This window comes from Nicotiana tabacum, chromosome 20, assembly GCF_000715075.1.
Source record: "Nicotiana tabacum cultivar K326 chromosome 20, ASM71507v2, whole genome shotgun sequence".
NCBI lineage: Eukaryota > Viridiplantae > Streptophyta > Magnoliopsida > Solanales > Solanaceae > Nicotiana > Nicotiana tabacum.
This window is the reverse complement of record NC_134099.1, coordinates 129261434-129284157: the sequence shown is the minus strand read 5'-3', so window position 1 is coordinate 129284157 and position 22724 is coordinate 129261434. Positions and strand designations below refer to the sequence as shown.

The following is a 22724-nucleotide window of genomic DNA, read 5'->3' as shown; positions in this document are numbered from 1 at the left end:
ATACTGCTTTTCCTTTAGATTCCACTTCCAAATCACTTGTATCTAACCATAATTAACTTAACAACATCAATAAATGCTAAAAAATTCAACTCCAATCCTTAATTATAGGTTGTCTATCATTTTCCCCAAAAAGTCAAAAATCGACCCCCGGGCCCGCTTAGTCAAAACTTGAGGTTCAGTCCAAAACTCAATTACCCATTCAATCACTTGCCCGAATATGTAATTAGCTTCGAAATCCGACCCCAAATCGAGGTCTAAATCCTCAAATTTGTAAAATTCTCAATTCTTCTAAAATCCCTAATTTCTGCCCTTAAGAACAAAATTTAGGCCTAGAAATCTAATGGGTGTTGATGGAAAATAAAGGAAATGAGTTTAAGATTACAAGCCTATGAGTTGGTGATGAAATCCCTCTTAAAAAATCGCCCAAGATTGATTTCTATAGAAGAAGATATGAAATTATGGCCTTTTCCCGACTTAGGTTCTGTTTTTTATTCGATGGACAGGTCTTCTTCGCATTCACGAGAAGCATGTCGCGTTCGCGAAGCATTGGCTAGAAGAGCCTTCGCGTTTGCAAGATACTGTATGTGTTCGTGAAGGTTCACCCCTCTGACCTTCGCGTTTGCGAGCCATTCGCCGTATTCGCGTAGAGTATTTCCCCCTCCCCGGTTCCCTGCCAAAATGGCCTTTGTGTTCGCGATAGCCAGGTCGCGTTCGCGAAGGGTAATGTCCCCAACACTCTGCATTCGCGACCTGTGCCTTGCATTCGTGTAGAAGGAAATTTCCCTCAGACTAAGTTACTATTCGCGTTCGTGAGAGTTCCTTCACGGACGCGAAGAACAAAGTATCAAAACACCAGAAGTAGCAATACAACAGAAATTCTTAAGTCCAAAACATCCCGAAACCAATCTGAAACACACCTGAGTCCTCGGGGTTTCAAACCAAACATGCATACAAGTATAAAAATATCATACAGACTTGTTCGTGCGATCAAATCGCCAAAATAACATCTTAAACAATGAATTTAGCATCAAAATCAATGAAAATCTCAAGAACTCTTAAAGTTTCCATTTTTACAACCGAGGGTTCGAATCACGTCATATGGAGTCCGTTTCTTACCAAATTTTACAGACATAACATATATACCATATTAAACGTGTACCGTGCTCCGGAACTAAAATACAGGCCCGATACCATCAAAATCAAGCATCGATAAATTTTTAAAAACTCTTATATTTTCAGTTAAATAATTTTCTTCAAAAATTCATTTCTCGGGCTAGGGACCTCGGAATTTAGTTCTGAGCATACGCCCAAGTCCCATATTTTTCTACGGACCCTCCAGGATTGTTAAATCACAGTTCCGGATCCGTTTACCCAAAATGATGACCGAGGTCAACTTAAATTCAAATTTAAAGCCAAAATTGTCATTTTTCTTAAATTTTTCACATAAGGGTTTCCGATAGCCCGCTTGGACTGCGCACGCAAATAGAGGAAACAAATAAGGTCTTGAAGGCCTTGGAACCCCGGATTGGATTCTAAAATACGAGATGACCTTTTGGGTCATCACAGGTCGTGTCATTTCATCTTTCTTTGTTGAATGTCTGTCAATTTAATTAATTAGCTAAACGGTTGATATTTCTTTTACATAAAGCACCTTTTAAGAATTGACTTTTGATTTTTAATATAGCACATAAATAGGGAAAAATACGATAAATGTCAAAAACTTGAGAAAAAAGATAAATGTGGTCCTTGGCCAAATAGATATGCCACATCATCTTTCTTAGGCCCTACTTTATATAGATATATATATCATCATACTATTTATTTTATTCTTCTAATTATTTCTCCAAAACCATTGACCACTAATTTAGGTTATCATTGAAACATTATCAACCTGAGATAGCTAGTTATTAAAAATATAAATAGGTTGACTCATGTTAATACCATACAAATATTCGGTTTGTTATCATATATTGGAAGGAACATACATAAAATCAGTTTATATTACTAAAATGAAATAATAAACAGTTAAAAATAATAGTAATATAGAAATATATATGATTGAATTTTATTATCCTAATATTTAGGTTTCCTTAATTTTACTGCTTCTGTTTATTTTTTCAAGCATATCTTTTTCAAGTCCCTTTCTAATTTTATAATAGCTATAGATTATTCCACTTCCCTTGGGATAATTCCCTACTTATTATATGGTCCTATAAGACATTCACTTCTATTTTACATTATCGGCCTAACAGAAACTTGGTATGTCAACATAGCTAGAGGAACAACTCAATTAAATGAGTGAAGTGTCAATTTGTAATTAGTGAAAGTAGAGGGAGCTCAAAGAAGAAGGTAGTTAAAGTTCAGTTAGTGCGCCTTGTTCTTCTATATAATCAGCTCCACTTGTAACAGATTTGGTAATGAAAACATTTCTTCTGCCTTCTCCTCTTTCTCTCGAATGTACTTAGCTTTCAGGGCCATGTACTCTGCCTTGAATGGCATAACATAGAATCTCCATTAACGAGTAGATCTTACCTCTGTCTAGCTTAACTTAACATGGTATCAGAGCGACGATCGTGATTTATAGAAGCTCTGGAATAAGATCCGACGAAATTCTGGCAAATTGAAGTCATAACAAAACCCTAATTCTTGAGGCATGACAGGAAATGAGGTAACCCTGCTTTTTTTTTCATCCGCTAGGAAAATGCCTAGGGCTAATTTTTTATTAATAAAAGAAGAACAAAAATACAACAATTAGGAAAAGTATAAATAAGGGGGACAATAGCACCGGTATTGTTACCCATATGCCTTGGCTATATAATCACTCCTATGCACCTCACATTGCCTTATGATAGCAGCCTCATGTAGAGGTTCATGGTGTAGCTGCCGGCAACGTCTCACGAGGGCATATAATCTCATAGCCATGTGGATATTTCCAAAGGCATAGGACCAAGACAACACTAACCGTGCAAAACCTTACCTTACCAATCCTATTGAGGCAAAGAGAAAGCCTCATCTTCTAGCCAGCATGTAAAAAAAGGAACTTGAAAGTACCAAGTACTCTATGATCGTCATAGAGTTTATAACACACTCTATGATGCTATTACAAGTGATGATGCTTTGAAAATGATAAACTAAGACAATGTAGAAATTAGAATCTTGCCCCTCATTTATCAAACTTGTGAGTTCTTCAATTTGAATGTCCTTAAAATCCTCTTTAACTGTCTTCAAATAATCTTCAAAGTTCTTCATTTGTTGTCGTATCTATTGGACTTCGTAGATTTGGAGGAGGCAACCCCTTTTTTCTTTGCATCTCTTATTAGGAGTTGCCTGAGTGTTATTTCTTGAGTCACCTTCTTTTTTTCAGTTTTCTTAGAAGTTAAATCTCCAGTTGTACCCACCTCTTCCGGACAAGATTCAATCAAGTCATCCTCTTTTGCTTCTTCGGAGATGGCAACGCGTAAGTTGGCCTCAAGATTTTGATTAGCTTCATCTTGTATAACCATCCACAATAGTTCATGCCTCTTCAGTGTCTTTGTATTACTTGGTTCCTGTCTGTTTGTCACTGAAAAATTCAGCTTCAGTCCGGTCATTTTTGAGTATGATGAGTATGCACTTTTGTGTGGTTTTGGACTGCCCAAAGCATCCAGCAACTTTCTGTCCTCCAACGAAATAGCAGGTATATCAGTTACCATTACTTTGGCTCCAGTCATGTTTGCATTATACTGCTGCTACCCAGTCATGTTTGCATTGGACTGCTTCTGCCCAGTCTTGTTTGCATTGGACTACTGCTGCCCAGGATTAGTATTAACATCAGCTGCAGTTGTTGTATGTTGCTGATGCTGCCCAGTCGTGTATGTTGTTGATGTTGCAGTTGAGTATGATCAATCAGCAGAAGAATTCAATGCAACAGTATCAAATTGAACTCCTGGTTGCATAGCTGATTGAATAGCTGCTCTGTCAGCATATATTTCTATTGCTAGGCCTGCATCAGAAATAACCTTATGCTCCTGTTGTTTCTCAGATTGTCCTTGTGCATCAGAAGTTTGGTCGACCCCTGCACCATCTGATGCAATATTCACAGCAAACTCAAGGGGAGCTGCTTGTGTAACTGCTTCAGCATTGTGAGATGTACCAACTAGTGTAGCTGGTAGTTCTGCATTATTTCGAATTGCAGTACTTAATGTACTAGCAGCCATCATCTGCTGATTGTCGGATTTCCCATTTTCATTTAACGCGACAGTTTTTGCCAGACCATCCTCTTCCTTACCCACTTGTGCAGATGTATCAGCTCGATTACACCTTGAGTTAGAACCTGTAGCACCTTTGACATTTGCACCAATTTTTGACTTAGCAGGAGCATCCCTTTTGACCATATTTTCCTTTTTTCCATCAAATACTGATGCAATTCGACCAAACTCCTCACCATCCTGCACATCAATAATCCTAGTGGCCTCAACTGAACCTCCAACACCAGCTCGACCACTTGTAACATCTGATGGAACAGTAGCTTCCAAATTTGACACCACCATAGCTGACTGTTTTTCAGTTACTGCATTACCACCTAGAACTAGTAAAATTGGCTCAACATCAGCTGAGCCTCGATTACCATCTTCCACACCATTCACTACATTACCAATTTCTGCAGCATCTTCAGCTCGATCATCAATTGGTTCTTTTGTAAAACAACCAGTTGAATCTTTAGACAAATTCTGCTTATCATAGGCTTCCACAACTGGATTCACCACATTATAAATCCTTGCTAATGCTATCTTAGCAGGGACGTCACGTGAAGGTTTAGGTGGACCTTTATCGATCATTGAAACTTCACCTACAGCTGTACCATTACCTGGACAATTCACAAGATTTCCTCCATCTGTTTGCGATACCTGCTGCATTGCAGAGTTTTCTTTTGGTGCTTCAACTTCCAGTTGACCACTATTGGAATCCGGTAATTCGTTACCTTTTTGTCCTGCTCTTTTGGCATTCAAATAAGCCCTTGCATCTCCTTGCAGCTTTTCAACTCCAGTTGTCTCAACAACAGGCAGCTCTTGCACATCCATGTTTTTTGTCCCAACTCCATCGCCTTCCTTATCCTTTTCAGCCATCAAATGACATGTTCTTTCCTCATGCCCCTGATGCTTACAAATAGTGCAAAATTTGGGGAGATTATCATACACTACCTCTTGATAATGCTCGACAAATTTTCCAGTCGACTTATCAACGATGTGCAACTTTACTCGCTTAGGGTGCTTGTCTAACAGGTCTAACAAAATCTTTACCCTAGCTGCACCTTGCCTTGTTCGATCTTGTGTTGCCTTATCCACTGCAAGAGGCTTTCCTACAGCTGAAGCGATTGACAGTAATGACTTCTTTGCGAAAAAATTCGGAGGTAAATCAGGCAACGAAATCCACACCACAGATTTTGATGTTTCCTCCTTAGGATTAAATCCTATCATCCATGGAAACGTTTTAAAAAAGAATTCGTCACCTTTATCTTTTATGTAACCAACTGACCTCGACAAGAACTGGACATAATCTTCAAACAAATTGAGCCTCACCAGAATATGTCGAAATTCAAGCTGTCCAATAATACACATACCTTTAATGTCGTACTGTTTCGGGATGAGTTTACGCAGGTCATGTACATCTAGTTTCCCATATGAGAATTTCATAATAACTGCTTGGTGTAATCCCTCTTCAATGGTAAATTGATTTACCTCCTCCATAGTGAATTCTATAATTAGCTCGCCATGAACAAACTTCACAGGATTCAAATCAATTTTTGTCGAAGTAGCAGCTGTTTTTAAGGTTTGTAAACGAGCAACATATGATTGTGACATAATATGGGTAGGATTTGGATTATTATATTTTTGGTTTGGCTCTCCCACATCCAAAAGCTGGGGAGAGACGACAGCATCCATGGCTGCTCAAAACGTCACCATATTGACGTGAAGAGTAGAATTCAAGACAAAAATCTGGAAAAAAGCTGTTGCTACAGTAACTCGCGTGATAGAATTTAAGATCTGGAAATATTGGTTACGAATTTGAGGATGAAACCAAATGGGAATTGTGCGCAAAGAGTAGATGTTTCTTTTGACACCAAGATTGCGACAATCCACCGCCGGATATCGGAGTTATGGCCGAATGAATAGTGATAGAATTACTATTCACCTTCTTCCTAGAGAGAAGGTTTGTGTCAGGTAACCCTACTTGAACACAGTCATCTACTTTTTCTACAAGCATCCGATGCTCCAAGACTAGTTTTGAATCCTATAAAACTGATTAGGCAAGAAAATTATGCCCTATGGAGTAGGGCAATGAAACTAGCTCTTAGGGGTAAAAGTAATCTTGGATTTGTGGACGAAAGTTATGTTAAGAGCACATATAGGGGAGAATTAGCAGAACAATGGTAGAAATGTAAAGTGATTGTGTTGTCTTGGATTGGATGTACAGTTGCGATTGAGCTAATGCCAAGTATAGTTTTCGTATCTAGTGTTGGAAAAGTATGGAGTGATTTCGAAGAAAAATTTGATAGATGTATCTTGACAAGGATTTATCATCTGTGGACTGAAATAGCCACACTAAGACAGGACATTGATCAATGACTTGTTACTACTCAAAGATGTCAGATTTGTGGAGTGAATTGGATGTTTTGGCACCTAAGACTTCTTGTGATTATGAGGAATCTACAGTTCATTTGCAGAAGCAACGATTGCTTCAGTTCCTCATGGGGTTAAATGAGAGCTACAGTAATGTGCAGAGTAATGTGTTGATGAGAATGCCAGTGATGTTTGTGAATGAGGCGTATGCCATTGTTACACCGGGGGAGAGTCAAAGGACACTAGGTGTGACTGACACCAATAGAGATTCCTTGACTATGTTAGCAAGGAAGACTCATGGTTTTAAGCCAAGGAAACCTGGTTTGATCTGTGAACATTGTGGATACAAAGGTCATTTGAAGGAGAATTGCTATAAAATAGTTGGATATCCAATCGATTTTAAAAGTAAGAAGAAGCCTCAGTTTGGTGGACACAAAACCTATGCCAACACTGCCAGTGTAGATGATGCAACTGGGAGCACTAATCAGCCACAAGGACATTATCTTATAGAGGAACAATATAAGCAATTGTTAGGATTGTTAAACCAACCTGTAGAAGGTGAATGTTCTACTAATATGGCAGGAATTGTATCCTTGTTGCCAATGCTGCCATAACTAGTTGGGTAGTAGACTCAGGAGCTACTCATCACATTACTTATAATAAGGAAGTACTAAACAATGTTAAAACAAGTGAGAAACAAGGATGTAATATGTGCAATTGTCAACTAGTAACAAGGAAGGGATAACACATACATGAGATGTAGTAATTTTAGGAGACCTATTCATAAAAGATGTACTGCATGTACCAGATTTTAAGTTCAATCTCTTATCTATGGCTAAACTCACTAGAGACCTCACTTGCACAATCAAATTCTTTCCTGACTTTTATGTGCTGCAGGGTCTTTACAGTGGCAAGGTCTTGGGGATTGGTAAGGAGTCTGAAGGTCTTTACATATTAAGAGAATATGGAAAGGCAGCAGGAATAACAATCTGTGATGTAAAGAAGAAGGAGAGGACCAGGGTATGACATCTTAGACTAGGACATGCCTCTATAAAATCAATACAACATATCGTTTCACTTAAAAATGATATTTGTGGAAAGGAAGTAGAAGATTGCATTGTTTACCCTCTTGCTAAACAATGTAGATTACAGTTCCCTACTAGAAATACTAAGACCATTAGTATATTTCATCTTGTTCACTTAGATGTCTGGGGACCTTATAAGACCCCAACTTATGATAGAAAGCAATATTTTGTTAGTATTGTTGATGATTTCAGTAGATATACATGGGTCTGTTTGATACAATCAAAGTGTGAAGTTTATGTTGTTCTAAGGAATTTCATTTGTGTAATAAGAACTCAATTTGAGGTGAATATCAAGATTCTGAGAAGTGACAATAGTACAGAGTTTTTTGATTCTAAATGTAATGAATTGCTTTCCTCACATGGTATTATTCATCAAAATAGTTGTTCCTATACACCTCAACATAATAGGATTGTGGAAAGAAAACACAGACACATTATGGAGGTAGCTAGAGTTTTAAGATTTTAGAGCAATATGCCTATCAAGTTTTGGGGTGAATGTGTTAGAACAACAGTCTACCTAATAAATAAGCTACCTACACAAGTTCTAGAAGGCAAAACTCCTTATACTGTGTTGTATGGGAAGGTACCAAACATAGATCATCTAAGGGTGTTTGGGTGACAATGCTATGCTAGTGTATTACCCAGAAGGGACAAATTTGTAGCTCGAGCATCAAGGGCAGTGTTTGTTGGTATTCAGAAACTTAGAAGGGTTATAGATTGTATGACCTTGAAACCAACACTTTTTTTGTCAGTAGAGATTTCAAGTTTCACGAATATGTATTTCCCCAACCCTCTTGATGATAAAGAACTATTTCTACAGCTCTCAGAAAATACTCAATTCACAGAACCATCTTCCACACCAACTTATAGTGAGCAAAATACACTAGCATCTCTAGTCATTTCACCTAAACCTCATCCAAATTCAATTGAACCTCATCCAAATTCCCATAAACCTCTTGCACCTTGTACGACAGATACCAACATAACCTCTGCAGAAGAGGATTCAACTCCAGACAATGCAGAGATTCATGATCTCTCATTAACTCAACAGCTTGACACAACTAATTCTACAACTTCTCGGCCATCTTCTCCACCAGCAGTGGTTGCCTCAACACCACAAAGGCATACAGTACCTCCCATTTGGCTCAAGGATTACATCACTGCAGGCAATCTACCAGGAAAGAGCAAATATCCTATCTCCAATCATGTTACTTATGATCACTTATCCCCACCATATCAATCCTACTTGAAGGCATTCTCAGTTGTTATTGAACCAAAGACCTACAACGAAGCTGCAACTTATTAGAATTGGGTTCATGTAATGGAACAGGAAATCAAAGCTCTTGAAGATAATCACACCTTGGAGATAGTAAATTTACCTATTGGCAAACAAGCTATAGGCTTTAAATGGGTCTACAAAGTTAAGCATAAAGCTAATGGTGAGATAGACAAGTACAAAGCAAGATTAGTGGCCAAAGGCTACACTCAACAAGAAGGTCTTGACTACCACGAGACATTCTCACATGTGGCAAAAATGGTGACAATAAGGGCAATCATTGGTGTTGCAGCATCCAAAGGTTGGCTTCTCTTTCAAATGGATGTCAACAATGCATTTCTCCAAGGTGACTTATTTGAAGAAGTCTATATGTAGCTTTTACAAGGTTTCATAGCCAGGGGAGTCTAGAATATGCAGTCTACTGAAATCCTTATATGGCTTGAAACAAGCTTCAAGACAATAGAATATAAAGTTGACAGATGCACTTCTTCAAGATGGTTTTATGCAAAACAACTATGATCACTCCTATTCACAAAGAAAAACAACAAAGACATTGTGGTTGTTTTGATATATGTTGATGCTCTACTAATAACAGGAAGCAGTAACAGTCTTATTGAATAGGCAAAGGCAACATTACACAGGAACATCAAGATGAAGGACCTATGTGAGCTCAGGTACTTCTTCAGGATTGAAGTGATGAGATCAGATAAAGGCATTCTTCTAAACCAAAGAGAGTATGTGTTGGAGCTGATTTCAAAAGTAGGATTGAGTGGTTATAAGCCAGTCTCAACACCTATGGAGCAAAATCACAAACTTACTACTGTTGACTATGACAAGCATGTTGGTAATACTAGAGATGCTCCACTGGAAGATGTATGTGGTTACCAAAACTGATTGGTAAATTGCTATATCTGACAATTGCAAGGCCTGATATATGTTTTGCAATCCAAGTATTGAGCCAGTTTATGCAATCTCCTGAGGAGTCCCATATAGAAGCAACATTAAGGGTGGTTAGATACATTAAAGGAAGCCCTGGACTAGGAATCCATTTGAGCATTGGACAAACCAATACTCTAACAGATTACTGTGATTTAGACAGGGCAGCATGCCCAAATACAAGAAGGTCTGTCACGAGCTATGTGGTTAAACTGGGAAACTCATTGTATCTTGGAAGTCAAAGAAGTAGCAGACAGTGAGTAGAAGCTCTGCAGAGGCAGAATACAGAAGCATGTCAACAACTATGGCATAAGCAATATGGATGACAGGTTTACTAAAGGAGCTAGGGAACAATGTGGAAGAACTTGTACACTTACATTGTGATAGCAAAGCAGCTATACAAATATCTACCAATCCAATCTTCCATGAGAGGACCAAACATATAGAGATAGATTGCCATTTTATCAGGCAAAGAATCAAACAAGGATTGATCAAGACAGAGTATATACCTACAAAACAACAACTTGCAGACATGATGACTAAAGGACTGAGGGTAGCTCAACATAAGTTGTGTCACGACCCGAATTTCTCACCCTCGGGAGTCGTGATGGCGCATACTGGTTAAAGCTAGGCAAGCCGAGTATTATAAATTCATTAACACTTAAATTTAGCCTTTTTTAACAGTTCAATAGAACAGGTGATCAACAACAGAATAATCATAATAAACAGAAATGCGGAAGACAAAAACTGATAATATCACTAAATAGTAATACGGAAATCCAAAATACAACTCTACCCAGAATTGGTGTAATAGTGTCATAGACTATTTAAGAATACTACAAATAGGGTCCAAACGAAATAGATACATGTCTATCTCTGAAATAATAAAGAACAGAAGAAAAACTAAATAGGAAGGGGACACCAAGGCCTGCGGACGCCTGCAGGACTACCTCGGGTCTCTTGATGGACTGAAGGAAACAACCTCACTATGGTCCAAAAGCTCTAACACCGGGATCTACACACAGTGCAGAGTGTAGTTACAACACAACCGACCCCATGTGCTGGTAAGTGTCAAGCCTAACCTCAACGAAGTAGATGAGGCTAGGACAAGATTACCCAAATAAACTTGTGGAGTTATATCATATACAACAAGTAATAATGATAGAAACTAGCAGTTAAAGATGGGAAGGGGAAACATAATGCGAGGAATATCATGTACAAACAATATTTCAGTAAAGAAGTGAACGGAACAAGAAAATTCAATTGTAAGCAAGAATAGGAAAATCAATGACAAGTGCACGATATCACCCTTCGTGCTTTTACTCTCGTCCTCACCATAAGAATCAATATAATCGGTACAACATTACCCTTTGTGCTTTTACCTCACATAATCATGGCACGAAATTATCCTTCGTGCATTATCACTCATATCATGGCACGACATTGTACATCATGCGGCACGACATCACCCTTCGTGCATTAACACTCTCTCACAAATATCATGCACGGTATTACCCTTCGTGCTTTTACACTCTTCCTTAACTAAGCAACAATCACAAAGCAATATGGGCAAGAGAATCAATAAAATCACAATAGAATCCCAACAAGGGAACAATAGCATAACAACAATATCCTGGCAAGGAAAATAATATCATGAATAATAACATCCCAGCAGGGGAGATAATATCAAAAGCAATAACATCCCGGCAAGGGAGACAATATCATAAACCTCTTCTTTTTTCCACATTTATTTCACAACTCAATTCTCAACTTGATCCAATGCTATACAATGTTCAATTACCAATAATACTTCCACAAGCCTTGTTCAACAATAGAAATCATCATATAAAGTATGAACAATATGAAACGGAGTCACATCAATTATAGTATAAGACTCACAGACATGTTTGACACCGATGTATAGATACTCGTCACCACACCTATACGTCGTACTCAACAATTAACACATAGCAAATAAGACACAACTCCTAATCCCTGAAGCTAAGGTTAGACCAAACACTTACCTCAATGCCACGAACACAATTCAAGCCTCAACTACCGCTTTACCTCTTGTTTCCATCACTAATTTACTTGTATCTAGCCACAATTTACTTAATGATGTCCTTAAATGCTAAATGAATCAATTCTAATGCATGAAAATAGGTTTTCTAATGATTTTCCCAAAAAGTCAAAAATAAAACCCGGGCCCACATGGTCAAAACCCGAGGTTCGAACCAAAATCTGATTACCCATTCACTCACAAACTCAAATATATAATTTGTTTTGAAATCGGACCTCAAATCGAGGTCCAAATCCCCAAAATTTAAAAATCCTCAGTTCTACCCAAAACACCCAATTTCCCCCATGAAAACCCTTGATTTTGAATTGAAATCATGTGAAAAGATGTTATGGATTAAAGAAAATAAGTTAGAAACGACTTACAATTGATTTGGAGAAGAATGTTTCTTTAGAAAATCGCCCAAGAGAGCTTAGAGTTTGAGAGAGTTTGAAAAATGAAGAAAAATCCGTCTAAGTCCCAATTAACTGGTCGTAGATGTTGCAATTGTGACAGGGGCTTTGCAATTGCGAAGCTCGCAAATGCGAACAAGGCCTCGCAATTGCGAACCTGGGCATTGTCTGCTAACCTCGCAATTGCGAACAAGTTGTCGCAATTGCGATACTGTCCCTCCCCTGATGACTTCGCATTTGCGAAGGATGGTTCGCAATTGCGAACACTGGTAGTCCTGGGATTTCCTCACAAATGCGATCAAGCCCTCGCAATTGCCAAGCCTGTTGGGCTCGCAATTACGAAGCCTAACCTCACAATTGCGAGATCAGAGCCTGCAACACAGCTGAACCTCCAACAGCCATTTCTCTAAGTTTAAATTCACTCTGTGGTCTATCCAAAACTCACCCCGAGTCCTCGGAGCTCCAAAACAAACATGCACGCAAGTCCAAAAATATCATGCGGACTTGCTCGTGCAATCAAATCATCAAAACAACATCAACAACTATGAATTAAACCTCAAATTCATGAAATCATTCAAGAACATTGAAATTACTATTTTCTCAATTAAAGGTCCGATTTATACCAAATGAACTCCTATTGTTACAAAACTCCACAGATTCAACTTAATTATTATTTCAAACTTGTACCGGGCTTTGGAACCAAGATACGGGCCCGATAACATCAAGAAATTACATCAATTCACTTCTAAAATCCTTTACATTTTCTAGAAAATAATTTTCTTTATCATTTCTCAAGCTTGAGACCTCAGAATTTGATTCCGGACATACGACCAAGTCCCATATTTTACTACGGACCCTACACGACCGTCATATCACGGGTTTGGTTTACCAAGAATATTGATCAAAATCAACTTTAATCAATTTTAAAGGTCATTTTTCTCATTTTTCTTAAATTTTACATAAAAGCTTTACGGAAACGCGCCCGAACTGCGCACGCAAATCGAGGTGAGACAAAAAGTGATTTTTAAGGCCTCGAAACACAGAATTTGCTTTCAAAACGAGTAAAAGGTCATCACATTCTCCACCTCTAAAATAATTGTTCGTCCTCGAACGGACATAAGAAAAGTACCTGAGTCAGAGAAAAGATAGGGATATCGGCTTTGCATATCAGACTTGGACTCCCAGGTTACTGCCTCAACAGGCTGACCTGTCCACTGAACACGAACAGAAGGAAAACTCTTCGATCTCAACTAACGAACCTGATGGTCTAAGATAGCTACCGGCTCCTCCTCATAGGACAAGTCCTTGTCCAACTGGACAGTACTAAAGTCTAACACGTGGGGTGGATCGCCATGATACCTTCGAAGCATGGACAAGTGAAACATTGGATGCACGACTGCTAAATTCGACGGTAATGCAAGTCTATAAGCCACTTCTCCCACTCGATAAAGAATCTAAAATGGGCCAATAAATCCAGGGCTAAGTTTACCCTTCTTCACAAATCTCATCACGCCCTTCATAGGCGACACCCGAAGCAACACCCGCTCATCGACCATGAATGCCACATCACGAACCTTATGGTTGGCATAACGTTTTTGCCCGGATTGAGCTGTATGAAGCCTATCCTAAATAATTTTGACCTTTTCCAAGGCATCCTGTACTAGATTCGTACCCAACAACCAAGCCTCTCCCGGCTCAAACCACCCAACCGGCGACCGACACCGCCTACCATATAAAGCTTCATAAAGAGCCATCTGGATGCTCAACTGGTAACTGTTGTTGTTGGCAAACTCCGCTAAAGGCAAGAACTTATCCCACGAGCCTCCAAAGTCCATAACATAAGCTCGGAGCATATCCTACAAAATATGAATAGTACGCTCGGACTGCCTGTCCGTCTGAGGATGAAATGTTGTGCTCAACTGGACCCGTGTGACCAACTCACACTGAACTGCCCTCCAAAAATGTGAGGTAAACTACATACCTCGGTCCAAAATGATATACACGGGCACACCATGAAGATGAATAATCTCCCGGATATAGATCTTGGCTAATCTCTCAGAAGAATAGGAAACTGCCACCAGAATGAAATGCACTGACTTGGTCAGCCTATCAACAATAACCCATACTGCATCAAACTTTCTCTGAGTCCGTGGGAGTCCAACAACGAAGTCCATAGTGATACACTCCCACTTCCACTCAGGAATCTCAATCTTTTGGAACAAACCACCAGGTCTCTGATGCTCGTACTTTACCTACTGACAATTCAAGCACCGAGCCACATATGCGACAATATCCTTCTTCATCCTCCTCCACCAATAATGATGCCGCAAGTCTTGATACATCTTAGTGGCGCCCGGATGAATAGAGTACCGGAAACTATAGGACTCCTATAAAATTAACTCTCGAAGCCCATCCACATTAGGCACACAAATACGATCATGCATACTCAAAACTCCATCATCTCCCACTGTAACCTGCTTGGCACCACCGTGTCGCACTGTGTCCCTAAGGACACACAAATGTGGATCATCATACTGCCGATCTCGGATATGCTCAAGCAATGAAGAACGAGCGACTGTACAAGCTAACATACGGTTGGGCTAAGAAACATCCAACCTTATGAACTGATTGACCAAAGCCTGAACATCCAAAGCAAGAGGTCTCTCACCGACTGGAATATACGCAAGGCTGCCTATATTGGCTGACTTTCTACTCAAAGCATTGGCCACCACATTGGCCTTTCCCGGATGATATAAGATGGTAATATCATAGTCTTTCAATAGCTCCAACCACCTTCTCTGCCTCAAATTTAGCTCTTTCTGCTTGAACAACTACTGTAGACTCTTGTGATCCGTGAACACCTAACATAACACGCCATACAAATAGTGCATTCAAATCTTTAGTGCGTGAACAATGGCTGCTAACTCTAAATCATGAACTGGATAATTCTTCTCATGAATCTTCAATTGTCACGAAGCATACGCAATGACCTTGCCATCCTGCATCAACACCGCACCAAGTCCAATACGAGATGCTTCACAATAAATTATATATGGCCCTGAACCTGTAGGCAAAAACCAACACCGGTGCCATAGTCAAAGCTATCTTGAGCTTCTAAAAGCTCGCATCATACTCGTCCGACCACCTAAATTGGGAACCCTTCTGGGTCAACCTGGTCATCGGGGCTGCAATAGATGAAAACCCCTCCACAAACCGACGATAATAGCCCGCCAAACTCAAGAAACTCCGGATCTCTATAGTTGATGCGGGTCTAGGCCAGTTCTTGACTGCCTCTATCTTCTTCGGATCTACCTGAATACCCTCTGCTAATACAACATGACCCAAGAATGCAACTGAACTCAACCAGAACTCACACTTCAAAAACTTAGCATACAACTGACTATCTCCCAAAGTCTGAAGGACCACTCTTAGATGCTGCTCATGCTCCTCCCGGCTGCAGGAATAGATCAAAATATCATCAATGAAGACTATCACGAACAAATCCAAGTAAGGGTTGAACACTCGGTTCATCAAATCCATGAAAGCTACTGGGGCATTTGTCAATCTTAATGAAATCACCAATAACTCATAATGCCTGTACAGAGTGCGAAAAGCTGTCTTAGGGACATCAGATCCCCTAATCCTCAACTGATGGTAGCCAGATATTAAGTCAATCTTCGAAAATACCTTGGTACCCTGAAGCTAATCAAACAAATCATCAATCCTCGGCAATGGATACTTATTCTTGATTGTGACCTTGTTCAACTACCGGTAATCTATACACATCCTCATCGATCCGTCTTTCTTCTTAACAAACAACAACATAGGCGCACCCCAAGGCGAGACACTAGGTCTAATGAAGCCTTTATCAAGCAAGTCTTGCAACTGTTCCTTCAATTCTTTCAACTCAGGCGGGGCCATACGATATGGTGGGATAGAAATGGGCTGAGTGCCCGAAGCCAAATCAATGCAGAAGTCAATATCCCTGGCCTCCACCTCTAGCGGCCTGACCTCCACCTCTAATACCTCTACCTCCACCTCTAGAACCTCTACCCCCACCTCTAGCTAGCTGAGAGGGCGGTGGAATACTCGGCTCCTGGACCATGGCACGGGAACCCTAATGCTAAGAGCTGCTCGGTGCTCGAGGGCAAAATCTAGCAATATGCCTCGTATAGCCACAAGTATAACAAGTCCTCAGCTGCTGAGACTGCTGACCCTGATGGCCTGAATAACCACTCTAAAAACTCTAGAGTGGTGGTGCATTGATAAGATCTGGCGGTGCACTATAGGGCAGTTGATCGGAATACTGCATATGAGAATTACGGCCATCTAGAGCACCGTGAGAAGCCTCAAGTGCTGAATGAAACAACATGGAAGAATGGGCCCTGCCAAAAGAATCTTTTCCTCCAAATGAGGCACCACAGAACCTGCCCGAATGACGGGCCTCTTGTTCGACTCCTGACTACTCCCCTGTGATAGAGCCATCTCAACTCTCCTGGCCACATTGGCCGCATCTTGAAAAAGAAATCTCGCTCCCTATCTCCTTAGCCATCTGCAATCGAATAGGCTGAACGAGTCCCTCAATGAACCTCCTCACTCTCTCTCTCTCTCTCGCAGTGGGAAGTATAAGAAGAGCATGACGGGCCAAGTCAATAAATCTAGTCTCGTACTGAGTAACAGTCATAGAACCCTGCTAGAGACGCTCAAACTGCCTCCGATAGTTCTCCCTCTGAGTGATAGGAAGAAACTTATTCAGAAATAGCTGAGAAACTGATCCCAAGTCAAAGCCGGTGACCCAGTGAGTGTAGCCTTATAATAATCTCTCCACTAAGTCTTGGCAGATCCAGACAAACGAAAAGCAACAAAGTCGACCCCATTGGTCTCCACTATCCCCATGTTCCGTAGAACCCTATGACAGTTGTCCAAATAATCATGGGGATCCTCAGAAGATATACCAACAAATGTAGTAGTGAAAAGCTTGGTAAACCTGTCCAACCTCCATAAGTCATTAGCAGACATAGTTGGCCCCTCTCCGGTCTATGCCCCAACACCAGGCTGAACTACCCTAATTGGCTGAGCTGCTGGAGTCTAAAACTGGGGAGCCATCTGCTCCAGAGTACGAGTAGTAGGATTCTGGGCTTCTCCTCCACGGCTGGTGCTACAGGAAGCAAGTTTGCCTGGGAGACACTCTCCATAAGGCCCACTAGACGGACCAGAGCATCCTAAAGTACCGGGGTGGAGATGAACCCTCTGGGACCTGAGCTAGTCCTACTAGAACTGTTTGGGCTGGAACCTCATTGTCAAACTCAACCTGAGGCTCCGTCGTTAGTGTTGTTGCTCGAGCTCTAGGTTGAGCCCTACCTCTACCTCGGGCCCTAGCACGGCCTCAACCTCTGCCCCTCGCATGAGTTTCTACTAGGGGCTCGGGCTACTGGTCAGCTGATGAAGCGGTATATGTTCTCACCATCTGCGAAAGAATAGAGTGGAAGTCCAATTAGCATTGAGAAATCAAGTCGCACGACAGGAAATAATAGATGTGAAGTTTTTCCTAACTCTGTAACCTCTGGGGGATAAATAAAGACATTTCAATACCGATCCCTCAGACTATACTAAGCTTGTCCGTGAATTGTGAGACCTAAGCAACCTAGAGCTCTAATACCAGTTTGTCACAACCCAGATTTCCTACCCTCGGGAGTTGTGATGGCGCCTACTCGTGAAAGCTAGACAAGCCGAGTATTACAAATTCATTAACCCTTTTACTTAGCCTTTTTAACAGGTCAATATAATAGGTGATCAATAGCGGAATAATCATAATAAACAAAAATGCGGAAGACGAAAACTGATAATATCACTACATACTTATACGGAAATCCAAAATACAACTCTACCCAGAATTGGTATTACAATGTCACAGACTATATAAGAATACTACAAATAGGGTCCGAACGAAATAGATACATGTGTGTCTCTGAAATAGTAAAGAACAGAAGAAAAACTAGATAGAAAGGGGACGTTAAGGCCCGCGGACGCCTGCAGGACTACCTCGGGTCTCCTGATGGACTGAAGACTGCAACCTCACTGTGGTTCAAAAGCTCTAGCACCGGGATCTGCACACAGTATAGAGTGTAGTATCATCACAACCGATCCCATGTGTTTGTAAGTGTCTAGCCTAACCTCGGCAAAGTAGTGACGAGGCTAGGACAAGACTACCCAAATAAGCCTGTACAGTTATATCATATACAACAAGTAATAATGACAGAAACTAGCAGTTAAAGATGGGAAGGGGAAACATGTTGCGGGGAATATCATGTGCAAACAATATTTCAGTAAAGAAGTGAACGGAACACGAAAATTCAACTGTAAGCAAGAATAGGGAAATCAATGACAAGTGCACGGCATCACCCTTCGTGCTTTTACTCTCGCCCTCACCATAAGAATCAATATAATCAGCATGGTATCACTCTTCGTGCTTTTACCTCACATAATCATGGCACAGAATCATCCTTCGTGCATTATCACTCATATCATGGCACGACGGTGTACGTCGTGCGGTACGGCTTCACCTTTCGTGCTTTTACCTCACAATATCGGCACGACATCACCCTTCGTGCATTGACACTCTCTCACAAATATTATGCACGACAACACCCTTCGTGCTTTTACACTCTTCCTTACCCAAGCAACAATTACAAAGCAATGCGGGCAAAGGAATCAATAAAATTACAATAGAATCCCGGCAAGGGAACAACAGCATAACAACAATATCCCGGCAAGGGAAACAATATCATGATTAATAACATCCCAGCAAGAGAGATAATATCAAAAGCAATAATATCCCGGCAAGGAAGACAATATCATAAACCTCTTCTCTTTTCCATAATTATTTCACAACTCAATTCTCAACTTGAGCCAACGCTATACAATGTTCAATTATCAATAATTCTTCTACAAGCCTTGTTCAACAATAGAAATCATCATATAAAGCATGAAAAATACAAAACAGAGTCACATCAATCATAGTATAAGACTCACGGGCATGCTTGACACCGACGTATAGATACTCGTCACCACACCTATATGTCGTACTCAACAATTAACACATTGCAAATAAGACATAACTCTTAATCCCTCAAACTAAGGTTAGACCAAACACTTACCTCAATGCCACAAATACAATTCAAGCCTCAACTACCGCTATACCTCTTGTTTCCACCACTAATTCGCTTGTATCTAGCCACAATTTACTTAACGATGCCAATAAATGCTAAATGAATCAATTCTAATGCATGAAAGTAGGTTTTCTAATAATTTTACCATAAAGTCAAAAATTGACCCCGGACTCACATGGTCAAAACCCGAGGTTCGAACCAAAGCCCAATTATCCATTCACTCACAAACTCAAATATATAATTTGTTTTAAAATTGAACCTCAAATCGAGGTCCAAATCCCCAAAATTTGAAAATCCTAAGTTCTACCCAAAACACCCAATTTCCCCCATGAAAACCCTTGATTTTGAATTGAAATCATATGAAAAGATGTTATGGATTAAAGAAAATGAGTTAGAAATGACTTACAATTGATTTGGAGAAGAACTTTTCTTTAGAAATCGCCCAAGAGAGCTTAGGATTTGAGAGAGTTTGAAAAATGAAGAAAAATCCGTCTAAGTCCCAATTAACTGATTGCAGATATCATAATTGCGACAGGAGCTTCGCAATTGCGAAGCTCGCAAATGCGAACAAGGACTCACATTTGCATACCTGGGCATTGTCTGCTAACCTCGCAATTGCGAACAAGTTGTCAGAATTGCGATATTGGCCCTCCCCTGATGACTTCGCATTTGCGAAGGATGGTTCGCAATTGCGAACACTGGCAGGCCTGGGCTTTCTTCGCAAATGCGATCAAGCCTTTGCAATTTCCAAGTCTATTGGGTTCGCAATTGCAAAGCTTGACCTCGCAATTGCGAGATCAGAGCCTGCAACACAACTTAACCTGCAACAGCCATTTCTCTAAGTCCAAATTCACTCCGTGGCCTATCCAAAACTCACCCGAGCCCTCGTGGCTCCGAACCAAACATGCACGCAAGTCCAAAAACATCATGCGTACCTGCTCGTGCAATCAAATATTCAAAATAACATCAACAACCATGAATTAAACCTCAAATTCATGAAATCACTCAAGAACATTGAAATTACTATTTTCTCAATTAAAGGTCCGATTTATACCAAACGAACTCCGATTTTTACCAAACTCCATAGATTCAACTTAATTATTATTTCAAACTTGTACCGGGCTCCGGAACCACGATTCGGGCCTGATAACATCAAGAAATTACATCAATTCTCTTCTAAAAGCCTTTATATTTTCTAGAAAATAATTTTCTTTATCATTTCTCAGGCTTGAGACCTCAGAATTTGATTCCGGACATACGACCAAGTCCCATATTTTACTACGGACCCTACGCGACCGTCGTATCACGGGTTTGGTTTACCAAGAATATTGATCAAAGTCAACTTTAATCAATTTTAAATGTCATTTTTCTTAAATTTCACATAAAAGCTTTCCGGAAACGCGCCCGAACTGCGCACGCAAATCGAGGTGAGACAAAAAGTGATTTTTAAGGCCTCGAAATACAGAATTTGCTTTCAAAACGGGTAATGAATTTTTGGGTCATCACAAGTTGTTACTCTCCAAGCTAGGAGTGTTGAATGTCTTTCACCCTCCAGTTTGAGAGGGAGTATCAACATAGCTAGAGGAACAACTCAATTAAATGAGTGAGGGGTTAACTTGTAATTAGTGAAAGTAGAGGGAGCTCAAAGAAGAAGGTAGTTAAAGTTCAGTTAGTGCGCCTTGTTCTTCTATATAATCAGCTCCACTTGTAACAGATTTGGTAATGAAAACATTTCTTCTGCCTTCTCCTCTTTCTCTCGAATGTACTTAGCTTTCAGGGCCATGTACTCTGCCTTGAATGGCATAACATAGAATCTCCATTAACGAGTAGATCTTACCTCTGTCTAGCTTAACTTAACATGGTATCAGAGCGACGATCGTGATTTCGCACAAACAAGATAAGTATCTAGAAAAAAAAAGGTACTTTATTCCAAATCATTTCTCAAAATTGAATCAAATGCAAATGATAGAAAAAGAAAAAAGTTAAAAATAACCAAACAACAGACAAAGAAAAAATTAAACCATTATTCTTAGGCGATGATCATTAAGAACATGGCAAATGTGGCAACAATGCAAGAAACAAATTTGGAAGGAGTAATCCCAGAGGCAGCTAATGAGCCAAGGGAGTTAGAAGGTGCAATAAAAGGAGATCCCACTTCGGGCAAAACATTAATGGCAACCTTCATCCCTTGATCGCAGTGGTCTATTATTCCGCAGAAGTACCCATTTCTTGCCGGGAGATGTCAGCTCAATCACATCATTTCCAGTGTGGAAGGATGTAGTAGTAGTTGTTGGTGCACAGTCTTGGAAAGATATTAGATCTGCTTTGAACACATTATGTGCTCCTTCCTTGTACTTGAAAACTGTATGCACCACAATAATAATATTCAGTATGATCCCAAAATTAAATGAGTTTAACTTCTAACAATGACAGTATATAAAGATTTTTTAGCGTGCACTATCCAAGTTACTCAAAAATATAGTGCAGGTAATATTCGGTAACAAGAGTAACTTGTTACAACAGGTAAAACTGCATGCATTGATAGTGAAAAACTTTTATTTTACAAAGTCGCCTAAGAGATAATTGCATGCAACTGTTAATAAAGAGTGGAGTAGTAACATGAGAAACAATACATTACTAGCATGTCATACATAAAATATAAGAACATACTGAGCTTATCTCCAATATGGAACTCTTTGCTCTCAGCCCATGCTTTGTAGTCAAAGTTGAGCTTCCAACCTTGATCATCCCCAACCAAATGCTCAATTGCAATTGTTGGTGCAACAATCATACTAACAACAGCAATTGCAATCAAGAAAGCTTTCGAGGCCATTTGTAAGTATTTGTTGTAGCTACTGCTCGTGAAAGCTTCTCTATTTTGATTCTTTGTTTGTTGTAGAATGTTATTAAGCTTGATGGTTTGAAGGTCAGCATCTAGGTAGGAACATATTTATAGGATGTTGAAATTGAGAATTTCAGCCGGCTAATGACGGCAGTTACTTACATTGTGCTATTTGGCGAGGCCATTTTGCCTAAGGAATATCAATGATGTCTCAATTCATTTTATTAATCGACCCGGATTTCTCCATCTTCGGGAGTCGTGATGGCTCTTACTCGTGAAAGCTAGGCAAGCCAACAATTACCGTTTTTACCACCATTTTTATTAATCAAACAGAATCAGATATTAGCT

At 40.0% G+C, this 22724-nt stretch overlaps 1 protein-coding gene across 1 annotated transcript; it reads right to left on the bottom strand.

Annotated features, from left to right (window-relative positions):
- Positions 1-21537: 21537 nt before the first annotated feature.
- LOC107823637 (blue copper protein 1a-like) lies at positions 21538-22443 on the bottom strand. The gene is made up of 2 exons (XM_016650324.2): positions 22205-22443; positions 21538-21896 (listed from the first exon to the last, which is right to left on the bottom strand). Exons 1-2 carry the CDS (start codon positions 22365-22367, stop codon positions 21703-21705), a joined length of 357 nt encoding a protein of 118 aa, XP_016505810.2. The 5' UTR covers positions 22368-22443; the 3' UTR covers positions 21538-21702.
- Positions 22444-22724: the final 281 nt, after the last annotated feature.

What these genes read in the sequence shown, in the direction of transcription:
- LOC107823637 (XM_016650324.2), bottom strand. Translation starts at nt 22,367, where the DNA reads ATGGCCTCGAAAGCTTTCTTGATTGCAATTGCTGTTGTTAGTATGATT. An exon ending in CCATATTGGAGATAAGCTCA is followed by an intron (nt 21,897 to 22,204) that starts GTATGTTCTTAT and finishes TGGTGCATACAG; the next exon opens with TTTTCAAGTACAAGGAAGGA.